Source organism: Myxocyprinus asiaticus, chromosome 34 (assembly GCF_019703515.2).
Source record: "Myxocyprinus asiaticus isolate MX2 ecotype Aquarium Trade chromosome 34, UBuf_Myxa_2, whole genome shotgun sequence".
Taxonomy (NCBI): domain Eukaryota; kingdom Metazoa; phylum Chordata; class Actinopteri; order Cypriniformes; family Catostomidae; genus Myxocyprinus; species Myxocyprinus asiaticus.
This window is the reverse complement of record NC_059377.1, coordinates 35,585,496-35,607,465: the sequence shown is the minus strand read 5'-3', so window position 1 is coordinate 35,607,465 and position 21,970 is coordinate 35,585,496. Positions and strand designations below refer to the sequence as shown.

The 21,970-nt window shown below is 35.0% G+C and overlaps 1 protein-coding gene across 2 annotated transcripts; it reads right to left on the bottom strand.

Annotated features, from left to right (window-relative positions):
- Positions 1-11,202: 11,202 nt before the first annotated feature.
- LOC127425649 (dolichol-phosphate mannosyltransferase subunit 3-like) lies at positions 11,203-12,293 on the bottom strand. 2 transcript variants are annotated; one of them, XM_051671847.1, is made up of 2 exons: positions 12,229-12,293; positions 11,203-11,567 (listed from the first exon to the last, which is right to left on the bottom strand). In XM_051671847.1, the coding sequence occupies exon 2, from the start codon at positions 11,520-11,522 to the stop codon at positions 11,244-11,246; it is 279 nt and encodes a 92-aa protein (XP_051527807.1). In that variant the 5' UTR covers positions 11,523-11,567; positions 12,229-12,293; the 3' UTR covers positions 11,203-11,243. The 2 variants fall into 2 exon arrangements, with proteins under 2 accessions (XP_051527807.1, XP_051527806.1); XM_051671846.1 differs by having other exon boundaries at positions 11,203-11,579; positions 12,229-12,288.
- Between the last annotated feature and the right edge of the window lie 9,677 nt (positions 12,294-21,970).

Sequence of the window (21,970 nt, the reverse complement as noted above, 5' to 3'; positions counted from 1 at the left end):
ATAAGCGCTGTACAGGAAACAGAAATGATTAGTTCACTTTTCAACTCTTCTTGTCCAAGTCGTTTGTGAAAAAGAACAAATGACTCGGATAAGAAGATTCAATCCAGAGGTGAACTAATCTTTCTGTTTCTCATAATTTGTCTTATTGGGACTATAATCAAAGTTTGCATAAGCAGACATGTTGGGGGGATTTGGCTATTGAAAATTTAACATTTATTTTAATTCTGCTCAAATGAACGAAATTACTTAAATAAAGATTTGTTCATTTTGCTGAACGAGACTCAAAGATCCAATTCAGTAAAATGATCCGATCTTCCCATCACTAGTTTGGAAGCGTGTTTAGACTTAAAGGAGCAATGTGTAACATTGACATCAAGCAATTAAATTGGGCACTGCAGTCCAAATTCAAATAATTGGAGAGAGTTGCCTCCCCCGCCCCCTCCTCCCCAGACTTGAAGCTCACGCGGTTTGCCAGGTTGAGGACACGCAACAGGAATGAGCAAACTGACAATGGAAAGCGACGAGCCTTACACTGTAAGTTGATCAGCTAATGTATACGTTTGCAATGTTTTTATTGTTTTTATTGTTTGCAAATTATAAACCAGCTCATGTGGATGTTTTATAACTCTAAGCTAGACATATTGCTGGCTTCCATGGCTGCACCGCGCTGTGTTTGCCCACTAACTTGTTTCAAATCTGGCAACCTGGGTGTCAAAATAGTATTGGGAAATGGGCTGTGGGCAGGATCACACAGGTCAAAACACAAACAGAAATTCCGGCTCGGAACGGACATTTCAAAGTAGAATATACTGGCTGTAGCATTGTTTTCAGAGAAGCCGGTATTTCGACTTAGCATGTTTCCTAAATCTCTGATAACATATTATGATAATTTTATGCTTTAGTACAGTAAATATATTACATATTGCACCTTTAAGTTTAGACATTCGCTAAAGTCCTTCATAAAAGTGCGCCGAGCTAGTCTGACACAGACTTAATGAGCGCATGCACTGAGTGTCTGTGCTCGCTCTGGCTGCTTTCAATCAAACACTGCGCTCTGTTTATTAGCTGCTCTCTGCTCTCTTTTCACAAATAATGAAATTTTTTTTTTTTTAATATGGGTAACAAGTAACGAGAGGGTCTGTATAAGAGTAAAAAGTATTTATTTGGCTAAAAATGTAACAAAGTAAAAGTTGCAACAAATTTAAATACTCAAAGTACAAGTTCTGAAAAAAGCTACTTAAGTACAGTAACAAAGTATTTGTACTTCGTTACTTTACACCACTGTTCGCACCATTAACCGCATAATGTTTTGTAGTTAATCGTGATTAATCGCAGATTTTGAAAGTGCAGAAATCTGACACTGTATATATAGGCCAGCTTCTTTTCTTGTCAAAATGCATTTATTTCCATCTAAGAAAAGAAAATGTAACAATATAATGCTTTATTAACATTTTCCAAACAAAGCCTTCCACAGTAAAGATAGAACTGCACTAAAATAGCACCTATTCAAGTAACATTAAACGTTTCCCAAAGTCTAAGTTGAGTTTGACTAATTGAAAGAACTAATCTCCCCATTGGTTGCATATTCATTGCAATGGGCTCTTAAACTGTCATCCACCACAATATTAATCTACCAGAAGACTGTGGCTATTCACTTTGCTACAGCAATCTTGAAGCCACGTTCATGATTTGCGTCAAGACATCAACGCCAGCGCCGCTTTGAAGTCCACACGAAGAGTGCTTGCAAACAAAAACGTCTCATTCTGCGTTTTGGTGATAGTTAAGACCTGACGTGCTTCTATGGTAATTAAAATGTGCCTTGCATAGTCTGAAAAATACATCAAATAGCAGTAAGAGGTCCTTTCTCCATCATTTTATAACGGAAGCGTAGTGTGTGTGTGCGCAGAGATTCTTTTAATCAATTAGATAACAACCTCCGCGGCTCTGTCACGGTCAGCGTGCTACAACAGTACCACCCATAGAATGTTTGTGGGACCGCCGCGTTATGCTATTTAATGCTAAGCTTATAGACTATGTTGGTAGAAGGGCTCTGGCACTGTAATGTTTCTTATGTTTGTGGTGTGTGCATTAGTGTAATGACTCCGGGTGGACACATTACAAAGATTCCACCTTCACACCAGTATTTATGCTGTATTAACGGTTATTAACAGTTAATCGCGATTAAGAAAAATCACCTCGTTAAGCTTTTTTAATAAATCGAATGCGTTAACCTGTTAATTCTGACAGCTCTCGTTTTTAAGCAAAAATGTTTTTTGGTTGTGAGATTTATAAGTATGATAATAACTCACCTTTTGCTAATTTGCCACTCGTTATTTTCAGATGCAAATGAGCTTTGATTTGCCACAAATGTTTGCCAGAAGTTTGCAGCTCTTCGCCGGTAGTGGTGAACCTCCGACAAACCTTTGGCAACAATGGGCAATTTGCTGCAAAGCTCATATGCATGTGAAAATTATCAGTGTTGAATTTGCTGCAAGTTTGCGGCAAATTTTCCATTTTTAGCAATAGCTACCTACAATCTAAAACATGCCATCAATGCCTAACAACATGCTAGCAACACCTAGCGACATGCTAAAACATGTTAGCAATAGCTAGTATCTGTCTATCTATCTATCTATGTGTCTGTCTGTCTATCAGTTTATCTAGCTAGCTGGTTTTAGCTAGCTTTACTGTAATGTCTGCATAAACTTCAAACTTTTAAAACTAGTTTAAACTTTCAGACAAGGCTTTTTCAATCCAACATCAAAGTTTGTCTACAAACTTTATCAGTCTGTATTATGTTGGCTTGACTAAGCCAACATTCTGTTATTCTACAGACCTGGATTAGGGTTTTTTCAAAATCCCTAAGCCAAGACCAAAATTTCTGACTGTAACTATCTTGGAGCTTTCAAGCTACATCCTTCAAATTCGCCACAGACCTTCAGCCTGTCCTGATTCGGGTTGCTTTGTCTTTTCTATCTCACTGGAGTTAGGTTTTTCACAAAGAGGAAAATCAGAAGTCCCCCAAATCCCATAGACTTACATTGAAGGAATGTTCAAACAGCCAAGACTATTCAAACTCCAGCTGTTAAAAAATTAAAATGTAAACAGACACAAAGCCAATAATCTGCTTTAAATAGCTAGATTTGTTTTATGTAATCTCAAAGAGCAATTGGCTTTTATTCGAGTAATATAACATTTTATAGTAGGCCTACATAGCAGTCTATAGTACCATAGAAATGCATCAATTACAGTGTATAACAATTAGATTTTGTATATGTTGATGCCTGTTCTGCAGATCATTCAAATTATGATGGGCACTTTATTTCTACCAAAGCTATTAATCAAGTAATTAAAAAGAAAACAAGGAGCAACTCTGAAAATGGCATCAGAATATCATTAGCCTACAGTTTTCTATTAATAAATGATTCCCCACTGGCAACTCGCCATTTTATGTTGCAAGTGGGAAAAAATATTTGAATAAGCATTTGAAAGCCAAACAAAATGTGTATTTAACTTTAAAATGTCCCAATAACTTATACAAAGACCAACCTGGTCTCATAGAATAGCATTACTGTAACTGACAGACAATTTTAAGTCTACCAGCATTAAAGCAAAAGTTAAATGCTGGCCTAAAACTAAATGTTACCTAACCTAGGTTTCTAAATATCTAAATGCTGTTGAGATATCTGGAAAAATTGAGAAATCATATTTTGACCACATTTGGTCTTAAAAGCAGACAGCTCATTGAACCTTGGCAAGCAAGCATGGTACATTTCCAACGAGACATAGTTCTTAAAACAAATGAAATATAGTTCTGATTCTTACTAATAATTTAATCCTGGATGAATACCAAAAACTGATTTTGCTTTTTAAAACATGGATGCAATCAGTCCTTATGAGTGTTGAGTAAAACTTGGAATTCTTAGGTCATTCTTTGGATTCATTGAGGAATAAGAGAAAGGAAATATATACAGTAAGTTTTTCTTTTTTACTTTTGAATGGGTTATCCTATTTCAAAGATACAAAGCCAAACACGGAGAAATATTATATCCATCCAATGATATGAAAAAATATTAATTCTTAAACCCCATCATTATTGTCAAGCCATTCAAAAATCAGTGAATGTCAACTAGCCTCTCAGAATGGGGTCGAGGGCCACTCTGTCCTGATTAGACAAAAATTATTCTCCAGGAGAATCCAAAATGTGATTGAATTTCAAGCTTAGCTTGCAAGAAATTTCAGAATAAATTACCATGTCACTGCTGTGTTTGATACAGCTACTATAGTAGGTCACCTCAGACATCTGTTGAACCATTCATACTACATAAATTCATACATTTTACAGGCAAATAAAATAAGCAAAGGCTTTGATTAAAAGGTGAAAATAAGGCTAGAGTCACTCAGCCAAAAGCATCATTTTAAACATTATAGACAGTAAGATTTGATTCATTCATTTGATGTGAATGAGTGAATGCATTAATTTTTTCTTTTTTCTTACAATTCAGAAGCTCTAACAATAACCTACAACTTTCAGGAACATGAATAATGCCTCTCTGTGCAGCTTTTCTATTACAATATACTAAAGTCAAACCAAAAAAAAAAAAAAAAAAAAGCATAGAAGGTGACTTGAATTAATGCATTTTGAAAAAAATGCATGTGGGGAAAAAAATAGTTTTAATATAGGTAATTGTTACAATGATTGCAGATTTTAAGTCATGGCAACCTGACTGAACTTGAGATGTCAGGTTACCATGACTTAAAATCTGCAGTCAACAAGTTCAACAAGCAATGCAAACTGTTGCATTTTATGTATTTTTTAAATCTACAACTCAGGTTTTACAGTGTGCTTAACAAGGACCTACTGTATATGTGTTTGATGTGAGCTGAACAAGATGATGCTCATAAATAAGTTGGTGATCTCATAGTTTCTATATCTTCTATACACTGTCCTCTTGAAAAGATGGTCTATACAATTTCCTGTCTCAAATAAGGACATATTTGTGTGGAAAGGAACTTCTGGGTCACAGAGAAAGAAAGCTGGAATTACTGGAATTCTGCCATTTTCTCAGATTATTTGACAAACAAAGAAGTAAGGTACATACTGCACTCACTGTTGAACGCTGCCTCACACATACTAGCTAGCACATGTTACTGACTTTCTAAGCTAATTAGCATAAACAATAAGGTTTACTTTCACTGACATACCTAGCTTCAGAGGAGGTAATGTGTTCAGGCATTACTCTTCACTTTCATTCATTTTTCTGTCTTTCTTTTACATTTTTATTTATTTAACTGACTGACCAAGTGAATATTTGGCACCTGGCACTTCGGATAGTATTTCTCTTTGTTCAGAGTTGAAGCTTGGCAGCACATTGCTTAGACACTTTTAAACATTTCAAGCAATCCAGAGGTTTGGTGAACTTGAAGTTGTATTTAATCTAATTTTAAACTATGATAAAGGCTAGTATAATAATATATGAAGCACAAAGTGGTCAAATTAGTCATTTATGGGGAAAGGTGTTGCTGTAGTGGTCCCAAAAACTATTTGGACACTTCAAAGAATATTATGGGTTTAATACTAGTTAAGCTCAACTGACAGCATCTGTGGCATAATATTGACTACCACACAAATTAATTTTGACTTGATCCTTCTTTTCTTAAAAAAAAAAAAGAAAAAGAAAAAGACACTAACAATGGGGTAATCTGTAAACATTAAAATACTCACTGTTTCAAAAGTATAGTCACAAGACATAAACAGTATGCTGTAAACATGATTTTACTGTGATAAAATACCTTACTAACCTTTTCTGTGTAAAGTTATAGCCAATTTTACAACTTCGTTGCAATGACGATGTCAACAATCCCCAAAATGACTGTAAAAATATCGATTTAAACAACCTTACAGCTAAAACAATACATGAGTTTTAACAGAAGAATTAATGTATGTTATGCCACAAATGCTGTCAACTAAGCTCAACTTGTATTAAACCAAGAATATTATTTTAAACAACATTGCAAAAGAAGAAAAAAGTTGCAAACCAATTGGCATCTGCAAACAAATTATTCTAGAAGTTTCAAAGAACTAATTTCTCTTTTCTTAGCCATTTTTGCAATTACTATTAGTCTACTATCCATACATCCATTTTTAATGGATGTATAAAGTTATATCTCCTCAAGTTCACACAGAGTAACCACAGGTGTTGTTCATCACATTAACTAGAAAGTGCCCAAGTACATTTTAATCTTAATGTTGAACATTATAAACCGTTTTGTAAATTAAAACCTAATAAACTTCATTTTGTGAAATATTTTTCTTGGAAAGTGGGCTTGGGGTTTCTGTCTTTAATATAAATGCCTCTTGGTTTGATATTATTGTTATCTAATGCAATGACATTCATATATTTTTAAATGTGACAAAAGTGTCCAAATTGTTGTTGGGTCATTGTAGGTTTGATTTATAATCATTTATCCTAGCTAAATGAGGCTTGTATGGTTCATTCACCTAACAATAACAGAGCAGATGAGGTATTACTTTGCATAACAGATAAATGTGAAACATTGGGGCATAAAGGTCTCTTGACATGCAACAGCAGCATGACCTGCTGTCTTATAATTCACAAAATGTGGTGTCTCTACCCCTAAAGGAAGTGTTGAAATAGGTCAGCAAAGACAAATGTGCTTGTTTTTCTATGTTTTGCCATCCAGTTTAGACCTAGAAATTACCTATGATGACAAGCTGTAATCAAATGTACATTCGAATTTGCATATTCTAGTGCGAAGATTTGCTTTTAAAGACATAACGGTTTACACTTTACAATAAGGTTTCCATTCATTAACATTAGTTAATGCATTAGGTGTCATGAAAAAACAATAAACAATATATTTTTTTACAGCATTTATTAATCTTTGTTAATGTTAGTTAATAAAAATACAATTGTTCATTGTTAGTTCATGCTAGTTCATAGTCCATTAACTAATGTCAACAAATGCAACTTCTGATTTTAAAATGGATTAGTATATGTTGAAATTAACATTAACTAAGATTAAGAAATTCTATAAAAGTATTGTTCATTGTTAGTTCATGTTTACTTATGTTAGCTAATGTTAGCAAATGGGACCTTATTGTAAATTGTTACTGACATAACCTGAAAATGGACATTTCATTAATTAATTAAAATCACTGTTGTAGTACCATGGTTCAGTAACCATATCAGATAGTAATCCCATAGTATTTACAGCGTACAGTAATACTTCAAAGATTTACCTAGATGTTCTTACCATAGTCTATATTTAAAAGCAACACTGTGATATTTCCTTTTTCTTTTTTTTTTTCTTTTCTTCGTAAAGGGATACTTTGAATGTTCTCATTGTAACCAAAACCAACAATCAAAACATAACTTTATCAATACTGGCGCCTAAAAAACTGTTGGACTGACAATGTTTTATTGTTCAGCTAAATATAATTAAAGGACTAGTTCACCCAAAAATAAAAATTCTGTCATCATACACTAGACCTCATGTCATTCTAAACTCATATTATTATTTCTTCTGTGAAACACAAAAGGAGATATTTTGTAATTTATGTAGCTCTCAAACCTCGCTTTGCTCATTCAAACTTGGCACCTCGAGACAAACTCAACAGGTTTGACATCAAACATCACCTGTTTTTGCAAAACTTTTGACCAGGGTCAGAAATAAAAGGGACAGTTCACTCAAAAATAAAAATTCAGATTTCAGATTTAAAAGTGAAAGTAGAGATTTAGAGTAAAAAATGACTTAAAATTTTATGTTTCTCACCTACACTACCGTTCAAAAGTTTACCGTTTAATAGTGAAGTCATCAAAACTATGGAATAACATAAATGGAACTATGGGAATTATGTTGTGACTAAAAAAATCCAAAATAAATCAAAACAGTGTTGTATTTTAGCATCTTCAAGTAGTCAGCCTTTGCCTAGAATTTGCAGACATGAACTCTTGACATTTTCCCAACCAACTTCTTGAGGTATCACCCTGGGATGCTTTTTAAACAGTATTGAAGGAGTTCCCATCTATGTTGGGCACTTAGTGGCTACTTTTCTTTATTATTCGGTCCAAGTCATCCATTTCAAAACCTTCTTTTTATTTATTTTTAATACAATTTTAGTTTTGTAATTAAATAAATTAATATGTTGCCACAATTATATTTTTGTCTACAAAACTATTTCAAACATTTAAGCATACACCTTCAGATCAAAAGATTTTTAAGATCATGAGAAACATTTCAGGCAAGTGACCCCAAACTTTTGAATGGTAGTGTACATCTATCATATCGCTTCTGAAAAAATAGATTTAACCACTGGAGTCATATGGATTACTTTTATGATTCCTTTGTGATTTTTGGAGCTACAAAGGTCTGATCACCATTCACTTCACATTCACATGGACCTACAGAGCTAAAATATTATTTTAAAAATCTTCATTTGTGTTCAGCAGAAGAAAGAAAGTCATACACATCTGGGATAGCATGAGGGTTAATAAATGAGAGAATTTTCCTTTTTGGGGAACTATCCCTTTAAGGGGTGCTCAGGGACATTGCCACCAGTTGTGATAACCAGTAAATGACCCCAAAATTTAAAATGTGGGGCCAAAAACTGATCCTGTATTGAATTCCTGTTTTTTATTTTTAACATCTGATGTAGTTCTTAATGGAATTTTCCAGGTTCAAAACAAGTTAAGCTGAATGAATTGAACAATGTTGATTACCACAAAAAGTAATTTGGACTTGTCCTTCCTTTTCTTAAAAAAAAAGCAAAAATCTGGGTTACAGTGAGGCACTTACAATGGAAGTGAATTCATTCACAGTGTATCATGGGAGTGGACGGTCGATCCAAGGCAAGTTTTGCAGGCTTGGTTGGCAGTGGTTCTCAGATTGGTGAATTTCTCTACTGGACCATGGTTAATGTAGTTGTTTACCATGAATTCCACGATCAAACACTATTTTTAAACAAAGAAGTTGAAATAACGAGGACCAATGGCTTCAGCGGAAGCATATACCATCGATGAACTGCCACAGAGCTCACTGTAGATCTGTCTTTAAAGGTTTATAAGTTATCATTGAAAATCAATTAGTCTATTGAAAATATTAATGGGATTTTTACTTCCGGAACCAGGCCGTTGCACTCTATATGCAAGCAACTTCATTGCCATGACAACATAACACCATTAACCCTGTAAATGACAATTTAAATGTCTTCACAGCTCAAATAATACACTAGTTTGAACAGAAGAATTAATGTGCTTTACATTTTTGCCTTTTAAACCATCCAAAAATTGACCCCCGTTCACTTCCATTGTAAGTGCCTCACTGTAACCTCAATTTTTTATATTTTTAAAAGTAGACAAGTAAAAAATAATTTTTGTGGTAATCAACATTATGCCACAATTGTTGTCGATTGAGCCTGATTTGTACTGAACCCAGAATATTCCAATAAGATTATATTTTAAGCCTATTTATAGATATTATTTCATAAAACATGAGTTTTAAATTGAAGTATTCGTAAATAAGGGATGACACACGTTGTATTTTTTGGTTAAAAAAAAAAAAAAAAAAGCCCTCATAAAAGTACAAAATAACCTTAAAAAATGAAATCCAGTATTTGCAGTAATTTAAGTATTTGGATACTGAAAACGGATGAATTTCATTGCATTACAAAACAAAATATCAAACCATTGGCATCTGCAAACAAACTATTTTTTTTTTTTTTTTTTTGCAATTACTTTTCACCAACTGGTCACAAGGTCATTTGTTACATTTGTTAGAAATGTGATATTTTTTTATCTAATACAATGACATACACTTTATAATGTGCCTTGATTGTTACAGTGGGACTAATGTAAACCATTTGCACAATTTCTTAACAGTTTGGTCTGCATCTCAAAGCTTAAACATGGTAACATTGTTTAATTATCCTGTGGTTTCAATGCCATAAAATGTTGAAACTCTGCAACCTTTGTGAAAAACAAACAACAGTTTGCAGGAATCTGTAGGGAGTGACATCACAGAGCTTTAAACAGTAGCCAATCAGCATCTGGGCAGAGCCTCATTATATGAGAAAATGCTAACTTTACCTCGCTTTTTGGTTTTGAAGCCCTTTATAGGCCTGTTTCGACGGGGGGGTAGAAGGGGCCTTAAAAAAATCAAGGCTCCAGCAGCCTACTTTGAGCCTGGAAAGAATGAATGAGCTTTGCTTGCCAAAAATATCAGATTAATTCAGCACTATATACAGCACTCATGTGCACTTAGTGGCTTTGGGATTAGTGTTTTAAGAGCCAAAACATGGACACACTTATATATTTTAAGCATTTCAATGCACAGAACTCCATTTTTCGATATCATAAAAAGAGAACCAACAGTAGTATTCCATAGACAGCCTGAGGGTACGAGCTCACACAGACTTATAACAGTTGAGAATAAGAGTGTTTTTTTGTATCAAAGACACCCCTTTTGAAAATGAACACATTTAGTTGCATCATGTGGACTGTCTTATGTTTAATTAAGGTAAAAAGACCTAAAGATCCTGTGTGTTGTCTTTTACATCAACGTCTAAATAATTGATAACATAATATATCAACCCCATCCCGATATTTTAAAATCAAGCTTCTAGTGCATATCTTAAGATTCCAAATGTTGTCCTACTTCGTAGGGCTGCAGACTTGCACAAATGTGAGTCTACGTAGTGGGTTTGTTTCTAAATCTGACTCAGAATTCTGACTCTGCTAAAAACAACTGGGTCAAAAACAGATGTATTAACTCCCATGCCAATGCAAATACACACTCTCTCTGGATGTTGCACAAAAATAGCACTGTTCTCCACTGACAATATATGCATATGTCTGTAAAGTTTAAATGGACTCTCATAATGCTGGAAATAGGTAGGTGTGCAGCAGATCTCAGGGCTTGGAATTTGCATGACAAACTTTCAACAATCATTTACATCACAGTAGAGAAAAGAAAAACTTGAACTTAAAGGTGGGAAGCTTTGAGAACCAACTTCACACATGGATAACTGTAGTTTTGAGCTTATAATACAGTGCAGAGGTCCATATAACTGGGCTATTTCTGTATCAATGTGGACCCAAAACAAAAAATGAGACCAGGTTTGGATCTGTGTAGGAAGGTGATGAGAGAGAAAAGAAAAAAAAACCTGCTAATATGTAGTAGTATGTGTGAAACACAGTATATTTAGTATTCACAAACACTTCTTACATCTTCAACCCTTTCTTCCTCAAGTCCTCTTTGGCTTCCTGTATCTGTGCCTGCAGCTCCTTGGCTGCGTCCTCACAGTCATTAAACGTAGCCACACGGTAGCCAACAGTCGCCAGTGAATAACACCCAAATGCCACCAGCAGATACACAGGCATCGGCCAGGCCATCTCCTTATACTGTGGAGGCAACTGCAAATCTAGAAGGTCAAAGGAAACAAGTCCCCATGCGATGCCAATCAGCGACACACAAAGAAGCCACTCCAGAAGCTTGGTCATGGTGAGAAGGATAGTGGAAGGCAAAATTACAACTGGAAAATCCACCTGCAAAGATAACTGTGATTATGACGTTAGACAATAATTCTGATTATTGTTACTGCTTATTATGCCTTCCAGTATTTTAAACCCAAAAAAGGCAATTCAGATTTTGAAAAAAAAAAAAAAGAAAAGAAAATGCAAACAATGAGACATAACATGGATAATTATCAAATAAAAATGTTAATTTGAAATTGAAAATTACTGTACCAAGTGGATATTAAACAGTTCTCATAATCTGACACGATGTGGGCTTTTAAAACGATTATTAATATATTAATTAGGACCATTTCTGTACATTATCTCCTGCTTTCAGAAACATTTTCAATGCATCAGATTTAAATTTGAAATATACTTAGTTGCCTTCAAAACATACTTTCTAGTAGTTGCTAGATTTGGCTTGAAACTGGAAAAATCGGAGGATAAATGTCACAAATATCACAGAGATCCGATCAAAATAGAGAGAGTTGTTTTAATATTTACATTGATCTACAGTCGGGTTGAACAGGTAGCAAGATGGCTAATGGCTATCAGTAGTTACAATTAAATCTGACAGTCATCGCAAAACAGATGTAATCTTTGAACTTAGTAAAATTACCAGCCCCTAAATATAACTTGCTTAAGATAACCATTTAAATGTACTGATGTAAATAAATCTATACTTTCCCACCTGCAATTCAAAGCCAGCTCACCAGTTTGGAATATACGGCGTGGGTTGATGATGTCACACTGCTGAAAAGCATGCTGGAACATGTAGTTGTGTCCACTCTGGTGCGCTCGCTCTCTCTCTCTCTCTCTCTCTCTCTCTCTCTCTCTCTCTCTCTCTCTCTCTCTCTCTCTCTTTCTCTCTCTGCATTTTATTTTGAAGCTTTTGATTTTATTTAGAAAATTTCAAATTTATCTTAAATTTATTTTAATAATACTTTAACTGACAGGTTCATTTATTGATTCTCTTGGGCATATAAATTCTAAGAAATCAATATATACTATTATATGTGAAAGAGTTGAAAATATTTGAAGCTTAAGAGTCAACGGTTTGTTATTATTTATTAATTAATTTATTTATTGCTTATTTATTTTTTATTTAGCTTTTTTTGATCATTATTATATCTTGAAAAAAAAAATCTAAGCCCCTTTATATTGTTATTGTAGTTTATATTTTACCCTGATATAAATGTTCGTGGCTTGCATGATTCTTGGTCTATTTTTTTAAAAGGGTAATTGAATACAAGATTGTATGTGAAATAGATGTTAAAGCACAGAGCCTATTTACTGCCAAAAAAATAAAAAGAAATAAATTCCATAACTTTTACAAATAATCATCTTTTTAACAAGCCAGAGCTGACGTCTCGTTTGCAAGGCTGTGTCCTCCGGAGGTCGAATTTGTCGGCCGCATACGTCATTGAGGCTGTCTCGTTTCAGAAAAGCGAGTAGGACATTTCGAATGCAGCCTTCGAATGCGACCTCTGCGTATCCTTCGTGGGCACTCACAACCCACAGTTCTTTGCTTCAATGGAAATGTATAAAAAAAAAAAAATGACGCCAATTTGCCCATAAATATGATGTTCAAACGCAAGTAATATTAATTCCCAAGTTGAAGTACCTCAGTAGACAGGTGCAGAGTATATAATATGTATAATTATATTAATATATAATTAAAATAAAGTATTAGACTAAAAGTACACCTGTAAAATCTATTTTCTTTTCTGTCTACATCATTATAACTCTCCTCAAATTTACCTCATACATTCCCTTCCAAAGTGACTTTGTTCCCTTGTCACTCAAAGCGCTTGCGCTTGTTAAAGAGTGGCGTGCTGTCATAGCAACAGTTATAGGTTCTGTTTCCATTTGTCCTACGAAGGCCATCTCGTTTAAACGAGGCTTGTTTAAAGGAGGACACTCAGGGGCGTAGATTCCAAGGGGGAATAAAAACAAGCAAGTACAACCCACCCCCACCCCCCATTTTCAAACCAAATCTACGCCCTTGTCTGCACTATGTAAGTCTGTAAATTGTTTTTGTCTCTATTTCACTCGTGTTAGCACAGGTCAGTGTCTTGTAGATGCCACGAGTGACCTTCGGTCATTCAGCACAGAGAACAGAAGCGCCGTGACCTCTTCACCAGCCAATACGTCATGAACATTACTCACCCTGAGAGGGCACAAACAGCACCGAGGCTCCTGACAAACAAACATCACCCTTACAGCAAATGCGAGGTTATTCTTAGTGATGTTTACACTCTGTGAGTGCCTCTTTCAAAAGCGCAAGTGGTTGTAAAGAAGAAGCATTGCTGTAATCAGGCATTAGTGTGGGGGTTTGGGGCACATACAGTCATCTCTTTAGTTCAACATAGTGGTTGTATTAAGACTGTTCTTATTATTGTAAATATTTCAGACCCTTTATGACTGAGTAAATTGAAATATAGTGAAAAAATTCCAATGACTTGTTTTCACCCCTTATACTGTAAGTATTTACTTAGTAACAAAGTTACCACCACAGTACCATGGTTAAAAATGTATGCAACTTGTTATTTGCCAGTACTGTATATAGTAAAAAAGAAAGATTATTACACTGTTTGAAGGAGATTGATCTATCTATCTATCTATCTATCTATCTATTTGTAAAGCTCAGCAATGGTTGTGATTCCTTTCATAATCTGTGTTATTTTTTGTTGCCTGGGCGTTTGTGTAGGAGTATGTGTGCAGTGAGCAGAACGTTCACGAATCACAGTGGGAAAAAGGCAAGTTGGCCGTTCACAGTGTTTCAGACTGCCAGTCCCCTGTTCTCCAGCTCAGGAAACCTGTGATCTAGCAGAGAGCAGTTGGCAGACGCAACATAACAGCCTGCACTGAGACAGAGGGGGTGGAGGAGGCCGGGAGGGGTGCGGAGAGAACAACAATGATGCTGGATTGAGAGACTCTGTATTGCCACACGACTGGGGTGGTGGACATTGTTGTAAGTACAGCTTTAAGACATACATAGACTGTGGGTGAATGTGCAAGTATGCATGTTTGCAATGTATATTCAGTACAACATACACTAAACAATACAATGTATAATATACAGTAATACAATACTGCAGTGGTTCTCAACCTTTTTGAGTCCAAGGCAACATTCGAAGACTCCCATCCCCCAGAAATAAAGTGTCAATAAATTAAAATACTTAATCATGATTCATTTCATGATTATGTATAGTAACTTTCCTGAACCTTCAGTTTATATGTGTGGACCTACTGGATTTGAGCTGTTTTTAGCATTTAAATTAAGTTTGTTTATTTTAAAATAACTAGGGATGTCCCAATACCATTGTTTTGAGAATGAGTACGAGTACTGATACTTCCTTTTCGGTGCTCGCTGATCAACAGTTTAACAGTTTATTTCTATTTTATTTAATTATTTATTTTTTCATCAAAATGGGGTCTTAATAAATAAATAAATTAAAACTTTCATCAAATGAAAATAGATTAATACATTTTTAACATTGTATTATTTTTATCATATGAAGTGCTTTTATACAGAACTTCACAGCACAATCCAAGATACAACACTGGAGTTATATTTGTCAAATAAAGTGCTGCATAACAGAGCATCACAGATGTGCGATATTGCTTAAATATTATTAATATTAGTAGTAATAGTAGTTGTAGTAGTAGTATTACAGTGAATATTACATAACTATACGTTAGTGATATATTTCTGTCGTACTTTTCTCCATTTAAATGTAGCTTTTATTTTGGCGGAAGCTTTTATTTTGGTCTGCAGTCCTTTCTGTTTCTGTGTGTTTTTGATGGTAGCTTCTCACCTCCGGAAAAGCAGGTAGCTACGTGACTCAAAGTGATTTTAAACCGCAAAAGGCTGCTATTTCATTAAATAAATATGTAGTCTGTATATGCCTCGCACTACAAAGTGAATCAGTACATGCAAACTTTATATTTATCTAATTTAATTGCAGCTTTTGCGGTTTAATAATCACACTAGGACATAATGTGATTTTAATTTGTGTGCTGAATGTTTACAGAATGACATTCGTACATCAGATGGTATCGGTTTTTTTGTATCCAAGCATTTTTAATAGCACAAGTAGTACAACCAAGGTTACAGGGACAGTTTACCCAAAAATAAAAATCTGTTATCATTTGCTCACCCTAATGTGGTTCCAAACCTGTATGACTTTCTTCCGCAGAACAGAAAATGAGATTTAAGGCAGAATGTTATGTCATCATGTCAATGCTACAGTCATCATTTACTTTCATTGCATCTTTTTTTGCAATAGGATGCAAGTGAATGGTGACTGAGGCTAATATGTTGCATGTAAATCTCGCAAGACTTTTCACATAAGGATGATTACCTCCTATACATGACTCTTAAAAAGGTTCAGACTATAAAATCATTTTTGTTCTACTTGGAAACTATAGAGTGTGCGATCTTCTTGGATGAAATGACAGAGAAAAACTGAAGAAATAGTGTGCAATGGCAGTAGAAAGAGAGGAGGGTGTTGGGTTTGGCATGGAGTGCTACAGGTGCAAGCTGGTCAGCAGTTGACCTTAATGGTGCATTAAATCCAGATGTTTAAATAGCTTACATGCTTAAATGGTGGTCCCCTGCCACCACCCAGCAAGAAGAGATCTAGACTATGTGTGTGTGAGTTTACTTAGCAATACTTCTGGGATGAATTTGTCCAGAGAAGGGAGCTAAATTTGACAAAACCTCCATTTGAGGACATCTATGGACATCCTCAATTGGAAAAACAATTACTCTTACTCTTATATCTCACACCGGATTGTCATAAATTATATTATTATTATATATATTCTCTCTTAACAACTTACTATCAACTGACAGCCTGAATGTCAATACAGTACAATACAGCCTACTGTACATTCTATATATACAACTATATATACTCTTTTATTTTTATTGAATAATGTGTATCTATATTGTGTGTATTGTATACTGTACAGTGTATGTTATTATTTGTATATTGTTGTGTGTAATTATGTGTATATTAGACTTTAAATTGTGTTGTGTTAATTTGATGTTATTGTAAATTGGTATATGTCTCACCTATGTCTCATCACTGTCACGACTGCTATATTGATCGGAACTGCACCCAAGAATTTCACACACCATTGCACTTGTGTATATGGCTGTGTGACAATAAATGTGATTTGATTTGATTTGAATTAATTAAAAAACAAAATAATGTTTCTTTAAACTATAAAAGTGCAAAAAGTGTCCTTTTAGTGTTATTATTAGTCTATAATAATCATAGAGCACGTTTACATGCACAATCTTATACAGATATGTTTAATAAGACTAATGTGTGTGTGGTCATGTCAACGCCTTAAAGGGATAGTTCCCCAAAAAGGAAAATTCTCTCATCATTTACTCACCCTCATGCCATCCCAGATGTGTATGACTTTCTTTCTTCTGCTGAACACAAACAAAGATTTTTAGAATTCTCAGCTTTGTAGGTCCATACAATGCAAGTGAATGTTGGCCGGAATTTTGAAGGTCCAAAAAGCACGTAAAGGCAGCATAAAAGTAATCCACACGACCCCAGTGGTCCAATCCATATCTTCAGAAGTGATATGAAAGGTGTGGGGGGAGAAACAGATCAATATTTTTGTCCTTATTTACTATAAATCTCCACTTTCACTTTCACATTCTTCTTTTGTTTTTGGCACTTCACATTCTTTGTGCATTTCACCACCTACTGGGCAGGGAAGATAATTTATAGCAAAAAAGGACTTAAATATGGATCTGTTTCTCACCCACTCCTATCAAATCGCTTCTGAAGTCATGGATTTTACCACTGGAGTCTTATGGATTACTTTTATGCTGCCTTTATGTGCACTGGTTTCTTGCATTGTCCAATTTTATGAATTAACTGATTTTTGGTAGTTATCAGCATATTTTTGTGCATGTAAACACACTCATAATTAGCTTTATATCAAAACAATAGGAGTCTATGGTATGTCCTCATTTATGGCACTTTTCCACTGCATGTTACGGTTCGACTTGACTCTGCTCACTTTTCTGAGCTTGCTTTTCCACTGCAGTTTAGTGCCGCCTCTACGTGGGTGGGATTATAGGCTGATCATCATAGTTGCGCCACATCTACTGCCGTGACATCATCTTAAACGTGACACAAACATTACTGACCATAAACAATAACATGACCGCTAGCTGTTAGCTACTAGCTCATTGTGCTGCATAAAGCAGTTGTTGCATGGTGATTTTACACAAGTGTAACAATTAAATTGGCCTGGTTGTTTTAGAATCAAGCTTTCCAGTAGCTGGTCAACTAAATAAAGTGAAGTTTTCAAGCAGAATATAGAGTTACGTAACAAAACGTTCAAAACGTACCATCCTGCATCATGGACTTCAACAACGCCGAGTCCAGGGCACTCTCCCTCCCATTGCTCATAGATATCATCCATTTAGTCGAACCACTTCCACTTTCTTCTGTTTGAACCACTCTGGCTGTTGTGGTCCTTGATGGTTCTGTAGTCATGTTTACGTTTTTTTAACTTTTCCCTACACTGTTGGTAGGTCCGGTGGTAGCTGTGTGCGGCCAACAGCTGAGACACTTCCTGAAAGACTTTTTTGTTTTGCATCAATTCATTCGTCGCTAACGAGAGGAACGTCTGCACCTCATTTATTGACCACGCCGTGGTTTTGCGCACAGCCATTTCTTTGTACAATTCGAAAGTCGCGTGAACAAATGATATTGCTGTCACTGTTGCTAACTTTAAAACTAGCGGGTTGATGTCCCGTGTCGCAAATCCAGTGCCGCTGGTAGTGACGATTCTCTCTGAACAATCAGTGATCTGCAGGGTTTTGACATCACATTTAGTATCGCCTTGGCTCGCTTGGAACTTCGACTGAGGTGGTACTAAAGAAAGTATCAGTCGAGTCGAGCTGTACTGTGCAGTGGAAAAGCCCCACAAGATTACTTAAGTAACCATGTGTGTGTGTGTATGTATGGAAGAGGTAAGTTGGCAGGAGTGGAAATGTCCTTGAAATGATCAGTGTTAATATAAGCCACAGTAACACTAGGCAGGATGTAGGAACATTTCAGACCCAACTATATAAAACTGCAATTGATATGCATAAGAGAAGTGCAAAGAGGGTGAAAAAGAAGACAGTGATAAAGATGTGCCTTCATTGTGGGTTTAAAATGAGGAATGGCTGTGGAATACACCATGGCACCAGCATGAGTCTTTTAGATGGGACAGACAAAATACTGTATGATATAAATGTAACAATTGCAGATAAGGGTGTTTATGAGAGAGAGAGAGAATGAGAGAGAAAGAAAGGGAGGGAGACAATAGCTCTTAGTTCACAAACAGGAACCCTCTGTTTCCTGTGCATCTACTCTCATTATTATACACACACATAATCAGAGAGAGTCACTCTAGTCATCCGAGTTCATGCAATGACAGTATATTTGGGGGTTATTTATTTTAGTCCATGTTTATTTGCAATATATATTTGCATTGTTTAAACCTTTTTAGTGTTGCTTGCTATAGCTATTATCTATATTACAATTAGGGTAAGGGTTTTCAATAAACCTTTAACTCTAAGCATGATACTTATTTGCATTACTCATCTCACACCTTTTGCATTCTCTTCTGGAAATGAAACAATCTATTTTGTGAGTTTTATTATATTAAGATGAGATATTTTAAAATGTAGCTGACACAAACAGATATGCTTTAGATGGTGTACCCCTCCCCCTCCCCCTGTTCAGGGTTGATCTGGCTGGATCTGTCTGTATGTTCCAGTATCTGTGTATTTTGGAAGAATAGTGTCATAATTCTTGTCTTGTCTTTGAAAGCTATTCCTCAGTACTGGCCAAACCCTGACACATACAGTCAAGGCTTTCCAATTCTTTGATGTCATGGAGTTTTTTTTTTTTTTTTTTTTTTTGGTCAGTGCTTTGATGTCATATGCAATGTGTTTGTAGGATTTTCTTTTTACCTAAGCGGTTAAGAAACTTCTACGTACATGTCAAATGCTCCATTAATGAAGACAGTTGAGCAAGCGACAGCTGGGCGCATAAATATTCAAGCTATAGGAGCAATATAAACAGCATAAATTCCAACCTGACATTCTGTGCCTAAACTCAAGAGTCAGAAGGTGTATGTGAGAGTAAGCGAGGGAATTGTGCCCTTCCTGTCAAAGTCCACCTGTTTCTGCTTCAGCCATGGAAAAAGACCAGAGAGAAACAAAGGATGGAAAGAAAGACATGTGGAAACAGGAATGTGCTTTTCTCAATCCCCCCTGTCAGCATTTTTCTGTTTTATATACATTTATAACATCATCTACATCACAAGCAAAAATGAAGCTTTATATTGCTGGGTAAATTCAAACTAAATACACCAATACATGGTTGACAATACATATAAATATTTTGTTCTGAGTTGTACAGATTAAGTTTTTATACAAATGAGAAAAAAACATAAGAAGTTAGGCAGAACGTTAGACTCAGTCACCATTCACTTTCATTGTATGGAAAAAAGATGCACTGAAAATGAATGGTGACTGAGGCTAACATTTTGCCTAGCATGTTCTTTTATGTTCCAAAGAAGAAATAAAGTCTTAGGGGTTTGGAACAACATGAGGGTAAGTAAATAATGACATATTTGTTTTATTTTTGGAAGAACTGTCCCTGTAACTATATAAATTCTATATACACTGGAGTCTAAAAGTATGAGAACACTTGTGAAAATGTCTCTAATTTGCAAATAATTAATGCATTTGTTTTATTTTTTCAATACAATATATATTGTTAGCATAACAATTTGAGTGTCAAGTTTAATTTAAAAATGTACATACATTTATGATTATTTATTTTATTTAATTTTTTTGTATTTGGTATGTAACCCTCTTGTTAAATGACAGCATGCAGTTAAAGATTATTGGATTAGTGACATAGAAATCTTAAGTATTTCTTAATTTTACGTCATAACGTTTTTTTTTTTTTTTTTTTTTTTTTCCCTAAAACTTTGTTTATTTCAGGTTTAAATTAGCAAGATTTTCAATGTGGTCTCACACTTCTGGACCTCACTTTATTTTTATAAAAAATAACAATTTAAAGGAAATTCCAGAAAAATAAATAACACTATCATAATGAATCAAATAAGATATTTCTCAAAAAGTAATATGTTTTTGAAACAGGAAATACTACTCCCATCAACAGTTTTTGGCAGTAACATTTTCTGCTGGCATTAGTACTGGCTCACTATCAACAACTGCACAGAAATAGATCACCTGTCTCAGCAATATTTTGAATGTCCTGTTCTTTGAACTTCTTTTAAAACATCACTTAATGAAGGTTTCACATTGTTCCAAACCCAAATAACTATCTTTTTTCTGTGGATGAATCCAAAAGGAGAAAATGTTTAGAATGTTGCACTATGCAGCAGTGACCGCGGCCTGTCAAGCTCTAAAAGGACAAAAACCACGATAAAAGAACCTTAAAAGCTGTCTATGTGACTTGTGCACTATATTCTAAGTCTTCTGAAGCCTCAGTTACCATTCTCTTTCAATGTATGGAAAAAAGATGCAATAAAAGTGAATGGTGACTGAGACAGTTCCTAACATCTCCATTTGTGTTTCCTCCACAGAAGAAAGACAAATGTAATTATTTGAAACAATATGAGTTAATATAATCAAAACTGCATGTTTTGATACTCTAATAACTCTACAAACCAAACGAACACCCGGTCCTGGTGAACAAACCTGACAGATTATTATATATATATATATATTAATAATAGCTGTTTTTATCCTTCTTTGGTTTCGGTTCTGCTCCCTGAATGGATACAATGTAAACAAGTGTACTTGGTTCATTTGGTTCAAATATTGTGTATAAGAGTCATCACAGTGCATTGTTTCAACACCTTCAGATAAATACTGTGTTTGGGGACATTTGGAGACAGTGCTCTTATTGTTTGTTACTGGTGAATTTGAGGTCAACATCTGTGTTAGAAAAAGTCCACTGCTATACCAAGAACATTTGAAAGAAATTCAGTATGAAGTATACATACCGTGCATAGTCTGAACATTTAATGTAGGTTATGCAGCTCCCAGATGACATATTAAATTTGACAGAACTTACTGGCTATAGTGCTCTTTGAGCACCCACAATGCAATGTCTTAGTCTCTAAACGTCTGCTTCACATGAAATTGAAACTTTTTTTTCAAACTTGGATTATTTCCAGGGATGTGGAAGATTGAAGGCCATGTGACAACAGTTTTGTATAGGTGAAAGCATGATTGGTTGGCACACATTTTCATTCTTTGTTGAATATTTCTTTTTTTTTTTTTTTTTGAATTGAACATATTTTCTCATGTATGTGTTCTATGTTTTGTGTGTGTGTGTGTGTGTGTGTGTGTGTGTGTA

What these genes read in the sequence shown, in the direction of transcription:
- LOC127425649 (XM_051671847.1), bottom strand. Translation starts at nt 11,522, where the DNA reads ATGACCAAGCTTCTGGAGTGGCTTCTTTGTGTGTCGCTGATTGGCATC.